This window comes from Lethenteron reissneri, chromosome 9 (genome assembly GCF_015708825.2).
Source record: "Lethenteron reissneri isolate LAM-NWPU_2019-01 chromosome 9, ASM1570882v1, whole genome shotgun sequence".
NCBI classification, from domain to species: Eukaryota; Metazoa; Chordata; class Hyperoartia; order Petromyzontiformes; family Petromyzontidae; genus Lethenteron; species Lethenteron reissneri.
The window spans coordinates 10,773,137-10,788,334 of NC_083787.1; the positions used below are offsets into that span (position 1 = coordinate 10,773,137).

At 46.0% G+C, this 15,198-nt stretch overlaps 1 protein-coding gene across 27 annotated transcripts; it reads left to right on the top strand.

Moving 5' to 3' along the window:
• Nucleotides 1–1,744: 1,744 nt before the first annotated feature.
• Nucleotides 1,745–15,198, top strand: LOC133340260 (RNA-binding protein 39-like). Of its 27 annotated transcripts, XM_061548323.1 has the most exons (22): nt 1,745–1,885; nt 3,818–3,865; nt 4,316–4,396; nt 4,679–4,760; nt 5,034–5,460; nt 5,602–5,651; nt 6,212–6,250; nt 6,814–6,987; nt 7,465–7,539; nt 7,724–7,777; nt 8,029–8,091; nt 10,169–10,286; nt 10,907–11,059; nt 11,337–11,483; nt 11,660–11,725; nt 12,025–12,229; nt 12,352–12,441; nt 12,554–12,626; nt 13,203–13,308; nt 13,597–13,675; nt 14,335–14,431; nt 14,648–15,198. In XM_061548323.1, the coding sequence occupies exons 5-22, from the start codon at nt 5,332–5,334 to the stop codon at nt 14,661–14,663; spliced, it is 1,734 nt and encodes a 577-aa protein (XP_061404307.1). In that variant the 5' UTR covers nt 1,745–1,885; nt 3,818–3,865; nt 4,316–4,396; nt 4,679–4,760; nt 5,034–5,331; the 3' UTR covers nt 14,664–15,198. The 27 variants fall into 27 exon arrangements, with proteins under 27 accessions (XP_061404307.1, XP_061404305.1, XP_061404304.1 ...); XM_061548321.1 differs by having other exon boundaries at nt 4,316–4,760; XM_061548320.1 differs by having other exon boundaries at nt 4,679–5,460.

Consider the following 15,198-nt stretch of genomic DNA (forward strand, 5'->3'; position numbering starts at 1 on the left):
GTGGAGCTGAGGAGAGAAACCCATACTACCCCAACCAAAAATACCTTAACGACTTGATCAGAGATCTTGGTCTCACCAAGTTTAATGCCGAGCGTATGACATCTTGGCTCAAGCAGTGGAACTTGTTGGATTAAAGTGTGCAGGTCGCAGATCAGAGGAAACATCAACCTTTTTGCAGCTCCTTCATCCGTCAAGATGGGCTCTGCTTCTGCCACAATGTGACCAGTTTGTTCTAGGCAATCGAAATCGTCTGTAACCAAAATGAGTGGTGCCTCTTCATTGACAGCTCCTCGAGGAGCCTCAAAGCCGTGTTGCTCCATAATTGTAACAAGTACCCATCTCTTCCCCTGGCTCACTCGGTGCATCTCAAAGAGGATTACAACAGCATCAAGACCTTGCTGGACGCCTTGAAATATGATGAGTACGGCTGGGACGTCATCGGAGACTTCAAAATGGTGACATTCCTGATGGGTCTCTAAGGCGGTTTTACCAAGTTTCCCTGCTATCTTTGCCTTTGGGACAGCAGGGACACCAAGGCGCACTACCACAGGTGGGACTGACCACAGCGGACCGAGTTCTCTGTGGGGAGGAACAACGTCAAGTGGGAGCCACTGGTGGACCCCCAGAAGGTGCAGATGCCACCACTGCACATCAAATTGGGCCTTATGAAACAATTTGTCAGAGCTGTAGATAAGGAGTCGGCAGCCTTCAAGTACCTTCAAGACTTCTTCCCTAAGCTGTCTAAGGCAAAGGTCAAAGCTGGTGTCTTCATCAGACCACAGATAAAGAAGATCATAGAGTGCAATGAATTCCCCAAGAAGCTCACTAGTAAGGAGAAAACGGCTTGGAACAGCTTTTTCGCAGTGCTTTGTGGCTTCTTGGGAAATCACAAGGTCGACAACTGTGGAGCTGGTTGAGACTCTGGTGAAGAACTACGGCACAATGGTCGTAGGATGTCCCTCAAAGTCCACATCCTTGATGTTCATCTTGATAAATTCAAGGAGAACATTGGAGCGTACTCGAAGGAGCAAGGCGAGCGCTTCTACCAGGATATACTCCACTTTCAACACCACTACCAAGGACAGTATAGTTTTCTATACTTTTTAGGCATAAGCAATTAGGAAAAAAAACTTAATACCCAGGAACAAGAATTGTGTTACATAGTGTTATCACTATTCATGGTCACGAGTACATTTATAATGTTTTCGTAATTTTGACAATGTTATTACAATATTTGTTCAGTTTTATCATTGTCCGCCGACGTGTTTGCTCCTCATTTTTTCTTAGCATCTTAGCCCCAAAATGTCTGGAAAGAGGCCTGCAAGTGTTGGTGCTGGAAATCAGACCAACGTGTCAAGTCAAAGTCACTTAGAATGTTCACATGCAAGTGATAAAGCCAGTCGAGGTGTGTGAGCATCAGGTGGATACACACTGGTGAGTACAGGACAGGGCAATCCCAGGCATGACAGACAGCACAGTCACAGGCGTGGGTGGCAGCAATCACAGGTGTGAGGAGCAGTCACAACATGGGGGACAGCAGTCACAACGTGGGGGACAGTCACAGGCTTGGGTGGACAGGGCAGTCACAGATATGGGGGGGGGGGCATTCATAGACGAGGGGGGCAGTCACAGACGTGGGGGTCAGTCACAAACGTGTGTGACCAGGGCAGTATGCAGCACAACCATGGACCCCTCTGACGCTGCCCTCTGCTGCCCACACCCAGCACTGCGCTCCCCACTGCCATCGAACCCCAAGAACCGCGTGGCCCCTGAACCTCGGCTCGGGAGACCCCACGCATGGCGCCGCGTAGCCGCTGAGCGGCCACCACAGCCCCCGTAACTTGAACTCCGCCCTCACCTTCTCGGCCTCTCGGCCTCCTTGCAGGTTCGCTTCTCGCACTTCTTCAGCCGCTGCTGTGGCCTTTGGTGTCGCCTTTCGCTGCTGTAATTGTCGCCTCCACGACGGCTTCCGTGCGGGCGCTGTTGGGGGAAGCCAGAACAGGCCGCGAGAGAGCCGAGGGTCAGGGTCGGGCGACGCCCGGGGTCGAACTCACACGTCGGTTGTGAAAGGACCGATGAGGCGTTGCCGTTTTAAAGTTTGTGCGATCACGCAGTTAAAAGATTAATTTGGAGGGGGGACAACGTTGAGCCATTAAGGAAGAGTCTGACTGAGCTTGAGTTGGGTTGGAGGCCTGAAGCCCGCGGAATCGAGGTGGATTTGTGTCGCGTCGCGCTGATGTGTCACGTCTCTCGATCGTAAAATAAAACTCGAGTTAGTCGCAAACTCCCCCGAGTTTAGAGTTGGAGTCGTGTAAGTGTCGAATCTCGCGAAGTTTAGTAACGTCGTACGAAGCGTCTCGTGCCCGAGTGATTTTGTTGGGGACGCGGTGAAGGTGGAGGCCTAGGCCGCAGGCTTCAACCTAGGCCTCAGGCCTAGTGATTCCCGCGCTTTGAGTAGCGATTCTTAAGTTTTTATTTTGTTACAATCGCGTTCAATATAAATGTAAGCTGCGTAATGCCTCGTGGTGGTGTTATTGGTTCGGGTGTTTTTAATTTGTTGGAAGGAGTTTGTGTTTATGCGAACGCGTGTGAGGCTTGGGGTCAGTGGCCTTAATAAAACACCTCAAGCGAGTTCTCTTCCTTAACCAAAACGTGGCTTTGCATGAGTTTCACTTAGTTCGTGTGTAAATATTGCATTATCAATTATTACTTTTCATCTTGGTTTCATATCTAAATGCAAACCAAGGGATACTTAACTAGGGTTGTCTGGAGTTGACGTATTTTATTAATATAGTTAACCTTTTTCATTTGCCCTGAGGGACAATACCATTTAAATAACCTAAACTAAACACGATTAGTTTCCTCTTCACATTAAACGGTGGCGCACTTAAGCTTCTATATATTAAATCGGCAGTTTATGGATACAGTATTTGGTTATTTTCTACTTCGCTTCAGATTACCATTTAAATCTAGGTACAATTTGCGGGGGTATTTGCACGTGTACTGCTATATTATTTTATATTATTGGTACCGTTCAGTTACGTTCACTTTGGCATTTCAAGTTAAATTTCCTAACAAGGTAATTGTCCCAATGCAACTTTGAAGACCTCGTACTTGCCAGCGTGATACCGAATTTAATAATAATGATACAGTAATGTATTGTGTTAATCTAGATTTAAGTTTACTCATTCTGAAGTAGGCCATCCAGTCAAAACGTCGAACCATTATGAGGGACAGAATAAAGTGATGTATTTACCCCTTTTAATTTAGTGTAGTGTATGAGCAATTTGTTTTTGACACATGAACCTGAAATACAGTTCTAAAAAGTATGAAGATTAGCACCTAACTCAAGTCACGTACGTGACTTTACCGAAAGAACAAAAGAGTATGGATTACTGCGGTCACGAAAGCTTCAAATCAAGATTAGTAGCACCTAAGTCTACTGCTTGTCGTGACGTACAACATTAATAGTATTATAGACCCTAATAAAAACCAAGAGGCCATTGAGACGGGGGCTTTCTAAAGAAAAAGCTAATTTTAAATAAGTACAACTTAAAGCTTTCGTGACTGCAAGAATTCATATTATTTGGGTCTTTCGGTAAAGTCACGTAGGGGTCTTTCGGTAAAGTCACATAGATAGGTTCAAAGAAAATAACTTTACCGAAAGACCCAAAGAATATAAGGACAAACTGTTCAGTTTAAAATGGTAGCGGTCATTTTGCACAAGTCGTGGTAGTTGATGCATAAGCGTATAATCCATTTGTCAAACATGCTTCCTGGTCATGCCATAACACTACTCTGTTTTTTGTCTCCACAGCAAATACACGAGGGCAAACGCATTGCGATCGGAGATTTTTCTCATTGAGTAAGTTTGGAAAAAAGGCCTCAAGGCCATAATATACACTTTGCTTTTTTCATGCAGCACCATTTAATATTGACAGCTCAGGACTGTTCAATATGAGCATTTTCAAAACTCTTCGACTCCCCATCAGAAAGAGTTTTATAAAATGTTGGTGTTTGGAGAAAGAGGTATTTCTACATTTTAGTACTTTGAAATGCATTTGTTTTTCTACTGGCCACCCACGGTAAACATCTCGTCCATACTTATGGCCCACAAAGATATATGGCTCGCAGTAACAGAAAGATACAGATTAGTGACGTAGAAACACAATAAACAGGCACCAGCTTTGAGAGCGATGGAGACAAGGTAAACGATAGACATGGATACAAAAGGTATAGTTTAGCAGTTGCATGTACAGGTGTTATAGCGTCACGATGTGCCACTCGTGTAAATTACTGTTTTTTTGTTCTGCAGCAGCAGCCACGCACTTGCCAAGTCGCCATGGCTGACGACTGGGATATAGAAGCAATGCTAGAGGCACCGTTTATGAAGGAGGTGGGTGTTTCTGCGGTGCCATGTTCTAACACACTCAGTGTAAACTATTAAGGACTAGAACGTGCTGTTGAGTCAGTTCGCTGCATGCCACCTTCAGGCATCACTGGCTTCCTATTGGCTGCTGTTGTCCTAACAGAGGCAGTAGAAGGCAGTGGTCCTCGTTAATGGTTTTGTGTTTAGGGTTTAAACTTTAAAGTGCAGTTATGTTATTGTTAAATGTTCTTTCATTCCAATATCGATGTTGATTGAGAGCAACCAAATGAAGCAATTCACTCTTCCTAGATGCCTAAGCCATCCCAGAGTTACGCTAAGCGGTACAAGACTGGAATGGTTATTGTGCAGGATTTGACCTGCCATTGCCAAGGTATGTGCCCTCAAACAAATACTTTTGATATGCACAATTGCAGTTTTCATGCGCATTACTTATGAACGGATTTAGAACTTCCCCCTGTTACACATCTGTATGGTAGACTTTTCGGGTTTTACATTAGATTTTTTTTAAATGTCCTGAAATGCGTGAGACGTGTAAAAGAAAGTTGTGAATTTTGCAGGGTGCTAATGTAAGTTCAAGAAATAGCTGGAGGGTCTTTTCGGAACTGCAATTCTTAATGTGCCCCCTTTTGTTTCGGGTTTCCAGGTGAGTAGATTGCAGAAAATGGAAGTTTCTTTGACCTCAAGTTTGGAACATCACTTGAAGTGTGGGTGTGTGTGTGGAATGTGGAATAATTGTACGGTACCGTACGTGGCTCGTTTAGTGCTACGATGCTCATTAAGCGACATTTGAATTGTGTAATTGAAAAGCCGAATTGCCGCGTAAATTTTTATTTAAATTTCACCAGCACATTTTTGGACAAACTGGCCCTGTTTTTTAAGTTCCCATAAAGATATCGATTTATATTTTAACTGTCACCCTCGGGGGGGCCAGTCCCCTGCGCATGATTTCGGCTCATCGTTGTGCCCACCCGTGTCCGCTATTGCATTACTGTTTGTCTCGGCAGAATGTAAGCGCGGCGGACAAGGTTGCGGCTGCGGCGGCTAGCGATGTGCCCTTCAGCTACCTCGGCGTGCGTAAATGCACCGCAGTACAGTTTTTCGTGACACTGACCATACATGTCCCCCCTCTTTGTGCTCTCACTGCGTGTTACCCCGTCCCTGTTGATTGATGTGAACGCAACGTTATGCCGCTGTTATGTCGACCTGCATAGGAAGAGAAAAAGAGCTCTGCCATTCACTCTTCTGGAGAAAAATCCAAAAAGTGAGTTCCTACCTCTTTTTGCATTGAGATGTTGTGCTGTATGCTTCTTTCTTGCTAAGATTTTGTCTTGCAAGACTTAGTGAGCACATTTGGTGTGTTTGTTAAAATATCTAAAAAGTATACTTGTTAACCGCGGCTTTAAAAAAACATTATAGATGTTTGTTTTTGTAAAGTGTGTACGTCTGGCCTCTTGATAACCAATGTTCGTTGTAATTAGGTGTCGCTAAATGATGTAATGGCTTTCCCTTGATTACCGTTCCCCAAGAAAAAGGTATGTGGTCTAGGGGTTGTCCGGGTACAATGCCTCTGTGTTGTGATGTGTGGCTACAATTGCTGACACTGATTAAGACCCAGCATTTTAAACTTTGAACACACTACATTGCTACAATTTCACATTGCTCAGCACACAATCAGAGATCACATTTTTATATTTTACAATTGCTGTGGTATGTGCGTGCGTGCCCGTAAAAACAATTAACTGACTGAATTTAATACGTTACTTCAATGAGGAATAGAGCGTTTTCATTGTCATTCCTTGCGGCTCTCTTTTCTGTTTTCAGAAAGCGGAGCCGCAGCAGAAGCAGAGAGCGAAAGAGGAGGTAGATCGTTGTTAAATAAATATAATGGTTAATTTACAGCCCCTTCGTCAATCTGCAACCCATGGCTAATCGAGCGTTAACAGCGATTCAAAAATGCAGTTATTTTTGATCGTGTTACGTGAACAGCTTGATCAATCGTTGAGTTAAATCCCAACCCAGACAATTTGGCTTCTTACCTCGCACTGCTTAATGCAGAATTGCCTCCCATTCTCTTTTCCCACGTTCTTACAATCGTACCAGAGGCGCATATATGAATTTCTCCAATATTAATTGTACATTTTCTGGTAAATGTACATTTTCTGGGCTGTTTACTGGAGGTGCAATTTCCCCCAACATCCCCTCCCAATTAGCTTGGATCCGCTGCTAAACCACACTCAATTCAAGAAACGTATTAACTCATTACACCTTCAATAGTGTTGTTTGTTGCTAGTAGCTTCGAGTTTTTGGCCCTTTGCTTCACAACCTTGGTGATCAAAGCTAAACAACTGTCAGCTGCTCATGTCACGGGGTACACATGACATGGACACGTGAGTGTGTGTGCATGCGTCTCCGTCTCGTTTCAGCAGGAGCCGAGACAAGCGTCGTAGTCGCAGTCGCGACCGGCGCGATGGTAAACCCGGCCGGAATCGCGAGGGGCGAAGCCGGAGTCACGGGCGGCGGCGAAGCCGCTCCCGGAGCCGGGGCCACCGGCACGGGGGCGGCAGTGGGGACCACGGCAAATTCAGGAGCCCCAGTTTGTACGTTCTGCCACTTCGTCGCACCTCCCCTCCCACCGCCACACACTGCCCTCTGGTGCGCAGCATGTCTGAAAAAAACAGATGTAGGATGCGGCTAGCGATTCATGATAAAGTGTGCGTCTCTAAGCAACCCACAAGCACACTTATTGTATAGTGTTATCCTTAATCCTGTGCAAAATTCAGGGATGGTGGGGTTATCCCCCCAGTTGACATTTGTTTTTTAACAAAAAGGCCATTATGAACGGGCCATGAATGTCAAGTTTACCCAATTTATAGCTTATAAATGTTAATGTTATTAATTACGCTCGCTTACCCAGGAGTGACCCATTCAGCTGGCTGTCCGGAGGGTCCTACCAAGTTTTCGCAGTAGGGGATGACGTTGCGATGTGCAGTCCTTAAATTGGGCAATTCGCAGGTAATTATTTTTTACCATTTGGATGTTGGGCCAATACCAGTTACATTGTATGTATTTTTTAGCTATGGAAGGAAACCGGAGAACCCGGAGGAAACCCATGCAAACCAAGGGAGAACATTCAAACTCCACACAGAAAGGTGCCTGGGTCGGGTATCGAACCCATACCCTTCTTGCTGTGAGGCACAAGTGTTACAATTGCGCCACCCTGCCACCCAAAATGATGATGAATGTTATTTATATTGATTCTCCTGACCGAGTTTCTAATCGTCGCTTTGTGTCTGTTGTGTGTCCGCATATCAATACTGTTTTAACCTCGCCAAGTCGCCGCAGTGGCCGCAGCAAGAGTAAAAGCCCACGGAGGAAGAGCCCCATCAGGTAAGTGAAGTAGGGACGTGGGTCTGCTCTTGCACCATCCCTGTCCTCTGCCTTGTCGTCGCCTATTTCCCACTACCCTCTCTGCCTGTGTCTCCCCGGCATATCTGCCTACCAGTATTCCCTCTGCCCGTGTCCCCCCACTCTGTTGCCTGTGCGTGTGTGTGTTGCGTGCGGAAGGCCCTCTTGTGTGGAGAGCCATTGACGGCTGCCGCCGTGTCTGTGTGCACTTGTCTCGAACCCACATGCGCTAGGTCTAACACTGCTGCCATGGGCCATGCAGCGACCCACGAGGAGCGGCCCCCACACCCTACTAGGTGGAGTACCACAAACCGTCGGCTGTCTCGTGTTGTGCCGCGAAACCCCCCCCCCAATAATTCATAAAAAGCGCCATCCCGACCAAGAGTTACATTTTTTAACAGTGGGGTGGGCACGGCATGCCTCTGGCCCACAACCACCCAAAGTACCTGCCCATTTCTAGAGTACAGTAATACCTCGATATACGAAGTAGATGCGTTCCTGGAGGTTCGATCGTATGTTGAAACGTCGTTGATTGAAATAACACTACTGAGGGTGCGTTTCCAGCCTTCGTAACCTACCGCGTCATACTATAAACACTTTAATAACTTTCCATTCATATTTTAAACTAAAGATAACTTATATACTTTGATTCTTTCGGTAAAGTCACGTAGATAGAAAAATGAGAAGAATAAAGTGAATAAAAATGAGAAAAATAAAAGAATAAACTAAAAAACATGAATGCAGACTGTGTAAACAATGGTTATAAAGCTGGGTGAGTGTACTGGCAGTCTATAATGTAGACTGTAGCCTGGTTCTTAACCTGGTTCTTACAATCTACATTTTCGACTGCCAGTACGCTCACTCAGTTTAATAATCATTGCTACAGTCTACATTATAGAATGCCAATACACTCCACCCAGCTTAATAACCATTACTACAGTCTATATTATAGACTGCCAGTACACTCCGATTAAGAACCAGGCTACAGTCTACATTAATGGGTTTTTTTTGTATCATTTTTATTCAATTTATTTTTTATTATTTTTCTACCTACGCGATTTTACCAAAAGAACCAAAGAATATTAATTCCTGCAGTCACGAAAGTTTTAAGTAAAAATGGAAAGCTATCTTCTATTGAAAATATTGTTTTATACAGTACAATATTAAAATAAAAAAACTAACAAATAAAAGAAAGTGTACTGTGAGACACATTCACTCACCAGTGTAGTCGTTAGTTGCATTTCCCACCAAACACCACAGCTCTGTAAAATAGTACATTTCTGCGTGCTGATTAGCCGAGACGAATGTAAATCATTCAGGGACCCATCGCAACGCTCAACAAATGTATCTTATAATGTTCATTGCAGTGTATTATTTTACTTGAGTTTTTTCTCCCATTAATGGTCATATATCCCAAAGTTAATTGCACTGAAACGTCGTTTTTCGAATATTCTCATATTGAGGTATTACCGTAACTGCAATGTGCTGCCCCCTGGTGTGCCAGGAGGAAAATGAAGCTCACTTGAGCTGACACTGGTAAACTAAACTAAAACTTTTATTTTACCAGGTAAGACCCACTGAGCTGTAGAGCACTTTTTCAGAAGTGGCCTGGCCACAAATGATAGTTCAACTAAGTGGCATCTGGAAATGTATAGCAGCCAGATACTCTGAAACGAATGCTTCTAAATGAGGAGGGAAAACTGGAGGACCTGGAGATAAATCCTCAGATCTTGGGTGCAATTTTGGTGATTCAGCCTTATGTATGTTGAAGTTCTTTCGCACCATATGTACTCAACCATGCTCATTGGAGGGTGTGGGGGAACCACAAACTAAACGCAAAAATTTGTTCTCAATAAATTAGTTTTCGGTTCACACAAACAACAGAAATATATTTTTAAAAATCCAAACATTAATTCATAACACTGCCTTAAAAGGAAAAATATTTGATAGGTGACGTTTCGAATATTGTCCTTGAAAACATCTTTAGTTTCCCAACGACAGCTTCTAGAAAGACGCATGGGAAGGTGCATCATAGTATTGAAGGGCAGGTATATCAAGTAGTCCTCTGACATACATTTTCAGTGGTAATTTTTCTAAGCAGGATCATATTACATTGCTCTATATAAAAATTATGGGTTTTAAATGTATTTGGCTCGTAACATATTTGTAATAGAATAAGTATGGGGGAAAACTATATAAGCACTCCGAGCCTCACTGTAGTCATGCAGAGGAGTGATTTCATGCCCCTCACGGTTTAGGCAAGAGGAGTTTGGTTTGACTCGTAAGTGAGGGGTGTGACAGCGTCACCATAATGCCACGCCTGTTTGTCGACTGTGTGCGCGCTCGTGCATTCATGTGCATGCGCGTCTTCAGGGCCCCCATCGATAACCTGACTCCCGAGGAACGCGATGCACGCACGGTGTTCTGCATGCAGCTGGCAGCACGAATCCGACCCCGGGACCTTGAGGAGTTCTTCTCCGCCGTGGGCAAGGTGAGGGTGGCATGGAGGACTTGCGGGCTCATGCCCGCACTGCGTGAACTCTGCCGATGTCCCCCAGCACACTTTACCTACTCGACAGTGAAAAGCAGCAGATTAGTTGAATAAAAATAGGTCCTGCATTTTCTCAGATTAACATGGTCCATTATAACGTATATGATTACATTACCCCCCCCCCCCCGGTCTTCGCACCTGATAGGCCCAGAGTGATTGACATCACCTTTACCCCTCTATTTAAGACCGAAACAGGAGGACTTTCTTCACACTTCTGGCGATTGCCTCATGAAGCTAGTTGTCTTGACCAGCAAAAACCTCTTACTCGAATTGTACTTTTTAACACACCAGTGTGCTGAAGTAGTAACTAATTGGCACGTTTTGTTTGTGACAAACCTTACTAATTTACTTTGGATCATTTATAAATGTAATTTGTATTTGGCAAGCTATTTGATGCACTTTTCATGAGCAGGGTTGGCTCCGTACGGTGTGAAAGAAGTTCAGCCCTCTTGACATGCACGACAGTTGCTCTGCACACCAACAATGCTCGTGCTCGCACTGCAGACTGCTAGTTCTTCTGGCCAGCGTGTGACGAGGAATCGTGACTTTCCCTTCGACAGGTGCGCGACGTGCGCATGATCTCAGATCGGAATTCCCGGCGCTCCAAGGGCATCGCCTACATCGAGTTTGTGGAAGTGGACTCGGTGTCTCTGGCCATTGGGCTGACGGGTCAGCGTCTCCTTGGTGTGCCCATCATCGTCCAGGCCTCCCAGGTCAGCCTGCACCCTTTTGCCACACTTCCTAAGTCAGCCTGGCCCTCATAACCGTTACCACACCTCCCCTCATCACCACTGGTGGCAGTGGTGGTGGTGATGGCGGCGCTAGAAATATTCAGTGAGAAATTACGCCCTTCTTGTGAGACGCCAAATAGCATTTTATGAACAATATTTGGCTGTATTCATGCAGTGTTTGCTTGGCAGCATTGGGTGGTGCTGTGATCATTGGTGATGGTGCGTTGGCCTCAACGCACATGTCTTCTTGACTCTGCAGGCTGAGAAGAACAGAGCTGCTGCAGCGGCGGCTGCTGCAGCAACAATGCAGAAGAGTACCGCCGGGCCAATGCGTCTCTATGTGGGCTCACTACACTTCAACATCACCGAGGACATGCTCAAGGGCATCTTCGAGCCCTTCGGCAAGGTGCAGCAGCCGTTCTGGAATGATGAGACTAACGATACTCTTGGTGGTAGCATGGATGGGAAAGTGCTGTGTTGTGACCATAGTTCACTTGAATGAAATTTAAACGTAGCTCTGTGGGGTCCACTTTGGCATGCTTTTCCCTAACTCGAAGGCATACTCTGTGCTCTTGTATGCAGATCGAGAACTGCCAGCTGATGATGGACAGCGACACGGGCCGGTCTAGGGGCTACGGCTTTGTCACGGTGAGCACGCACTAAAGAGCGGATCATTGGTCTGTGTGGATGTGTGGAACTTGTATACGTCACATGAGAGCCATTGCCATTCCGAATGCTGTGTAACATCAGGCAGTGCTGTGAACTTTGCATTCGGCTGTTTAACCAATTTATATTCCCAAATTGATTTTTTTAAATGTTCTGCTTTGTGCCAAATTGCAAGGGTTCATTATTTCTCTGGCTATTTGCAAGTACCTTGGGGCCCAAGCTCCCCCTCCATCCTGTTCGATCTGGAGCTTTATTCTTTGTTTTTTCTGCGCTTGTGCCAGTTTGCGGACGCGGAGTGCGCACGCAAGGCACTGGAGCAGCTCAACGGTTTCGAGCTGGCGGGGCGACCCATGAAGGTTGGCCACGTCACGGAGCGCTCGGACGGCTCGGGCGCCAGCTCATTCCTCGATAACGACGAGCTGGAGCGCACGGGCATCGACCTGGGCAGCACAGGACGCCTGCACCTCATGGCCAAACTGGCCGAGGGTACGCAAGCGCTCTTCACTCGCCCCCTCCCTTCACAGTTTTGTCGCCATGGTCGAGGATGCCGGGGAAGAGGCAGACACGTGGTGCTCGTTTGAGTTTCTATATCTCGCTCTTTGATGCAGGCACGGGGCTGCAGATTCCACTGGCGGCCCAGCAAGCGCTGCAGATGACTGGGGGCTTTGGTCTGGGCACTACGAACCCCGTGATGCCGGGTAAGTTTTGCCATCTGTTTATAGGACTCCCATCTTAAGGCAGTATTGATTGCCTTGAGATTTTGACGGACGAACACGCACATTGTGACTCGGTGCCCTTGTCTATTCACAGTGCTGAACAACGCTGCGCCGCCTTCCATCGCCACACAGTGTATCCAGCTGTCGAACATGTTCTCTCCAGAGAGGTGAGGGTAACCCTTTGGTGACCCCCCCCCCGCACACTTTGTACTTGAGCAGTGGTTCTCAACTGGGGGTACGCAGACCCGTGAGGGTACGTGGCAATGTCCCCAGGAGGTATGTGAGGTGATTTATAAAGGTGTGAAATTATATCATACATGGGTCATTCGTGAATAATCATGCATGAATCGGGCAATAATAAAATAACTACAATGGTAACCGAGGATATTAAAGATCTTTCTAAACTCGTAAACAGTGTGGTTTACAAGAGTAACCAACGAGTGCGAACACACTACGTCATGCATTTAGAGCGTTTGTTGAATTTGTTTTTATTCGCTTGCAGTTACCAGCTAGTTAGGATATACCTCACAAAATGGACAATTGGTTCAAATGTTCATTCTTCGTACATTTATTTCTCAGAACCATGTTAGGTCAGGCAAGGAGGGGGGGTACGCTGTTGAAATAAAATTCAACAAGAGATATAGTAGCCAGAAAAAGTTCAGAACCACTACTAGAGAATATATCTTCCATGAAATAGGTGGGAGGAGTGTGAGACCTCGCGTGTGTGTGTGTTTGTACAACAGCGAACAGTCGCACACCTGGGATCAGGACATCCGCGATGACGTCATCACGGAGTGCATGAAGCACGGTGGCCTAGTGCACATCTTCGTTGATAAGAACTCCCCCCAGGTAAGCGTGGCGTGGTTTGCTGTAAGCTGACAGCTGAATTGGTTTGGCAATCTATACTTGAGTACACAAAAATAAAAGTAGAGGGAGACACAGAACAGGTTGGATTGTATAATTACTTTGAACAAAAGTGTGCGAGTGACTGAAGCAACACACCTGTAAAAGAGAAGAGGGAGTCAAGTCCATTTGCTGGCGGGAGGGTAGTGCATGGTGCACCGTCGCGTTGGTGGTCAGCTTAGTTGTCCCGGCGGCTCTAATGCTGATGCTTCTCCGGCCATGACATGTGCGCAGGGTAACGTGTACGTGAAGTGTTCCTCAGTCGCGTCCGCCATCGCCACCGTCAACGCCCTGCACGGACGGTGGTTCGCTGGTGAGTCCTGCCTTGTGTTTAACCCCCTGTGACGCCACACTCATGATAATGGAGGCGTATGTGGTGGTGGGCACCTGAGAATATACTGCTTTTGCAGCAGTGGTTAGTTGGATTATTTGTGCATATGCTGGTTTCCCCTCACGCTAAACAAAAAACCGATTATAAAAAACTAAAAGCATTGGTTATACAAACCAAAACAAGGCCCTTGTGAAAAGTAGTCTTAACCTTCGCGAATCGATGTGCTTCGTTACAATAATATTTGTACAGTTCTTAATCTACTGGATATCAGTGAAACTACTGGATATATGTGAAAAATAGCTTTATAGCTCCTCGGATTCCTCCAGTATAAATATTCTGAATCAGACTGTCCTGCAGCTCAGAGAACCTGAATTTCTCTGCAAAGTGACACAATCGCGTTGCCACTGCTTTGTGTTCATGGTGGTTGGAGGCATGTCACCAATTATCCACTGTGGATGGGTGAATTACCTAAATGCTCTTTTTGTTTAATCTAGCCTTAGGTTCACAATCCAACACACGTATGGTGAGCAATAAGAACCCGTTTCAATCAACCAATCCAAACATTTCCAGCCATTTGTTATTTTTCCTGGAGTGATTGTTGACTCATTCCACCGGCATGTGGCCCACTCGTTGCCTTGCAGGGAAAATGATCACCGCGGCTTTTGTGCCGGTTCCAACCTACCACAACCTCTTCCCGGACTCGACCATGGCAACCCAGCTGCTGTTTCCCGTCAGGAGGTGACTGCGCCACACCGCCATCCCCTTTGTCCCCTCCCCTCTCTCCGCAGCGGTGCTCGCAAACGAAACTGCAGCATCAACAAACCCACAGCCCATGCTATTTTTACACCGGAGATAGAGATTGACCATTTGTAGCTCCGGCGCGTCGTGCATGTACGCGCGGGCTTCAGCCCTGCTTGACTGCCGCCGTCTCCCTGTGTCCGCTTGCGTATGCAGCTCTCAAGGCATTTGAGGGGGGGCAGGCAACGAGAAATGGCGACAACGTCCTGGAGGAGAGAGACATTCCACACGGAGCCGCGTGGGGGCCCGGGGCGGTGACCTCGTTGGCTTGTACTTACAACCCTCCAATAGCAGCTGTGGTATTCCTGACTTTTAGAACCGAAAATAATAATAATTACATAACATACAGACGTAGGCCAAGTCACCGACGGTGCTTGCCTTGGTGTGAAAGTTCCACACAATTTGGTGTTTGAATGGTTTAACTCTGTAGCTTTTTGAATTAATGTTTTTTTAAGCATTTTCGGTAAATATTTCAGTGATACCTCCTGTCATTGGTGGCTGTTCCAGTAATTATCGCCATCTGCTTTGTTAAAAAAATAATCTTGTATAAAGTTGGGGGTGTGTGGCTCTGTGAGCTCTCAAGCCTTTGTTTGCTATGTTTTGTGTTATTTTGTCAGGAATCCTACACTGTAATCGCTGGTAATTTTTTTCAAAATGTTTAAAGTTTGTAAAGAGATGGTTTCAAATAAACACATTCTTCGAAAGTT

Excerpts from the sequence above, each read along its gene's own strand:
- LOC133340260 (XM_061548319.1), top strand. The coding sequence starts at position 5,332 with ATGATTTCGGCTCATCGTTGTGCCCACCCGTGTCCGCTATTGCATTAC. Across the intron at positions 5,461-5,601 it reads TGCCCTTCAGCTACCTCGGC|GAAGAGAAAAAGAGCTCTGC; the intron begins GTGCGTAAATGC and ends CGACCTGCATAG. Across the intron at positions 13,676-14,334 it reads GCACGGACGGTGGTTCGCTG|GGAAAATGATCACCGCGGCT; the intron begins GTGAGTCCTGCC and ends GTTGCCTTGCAG.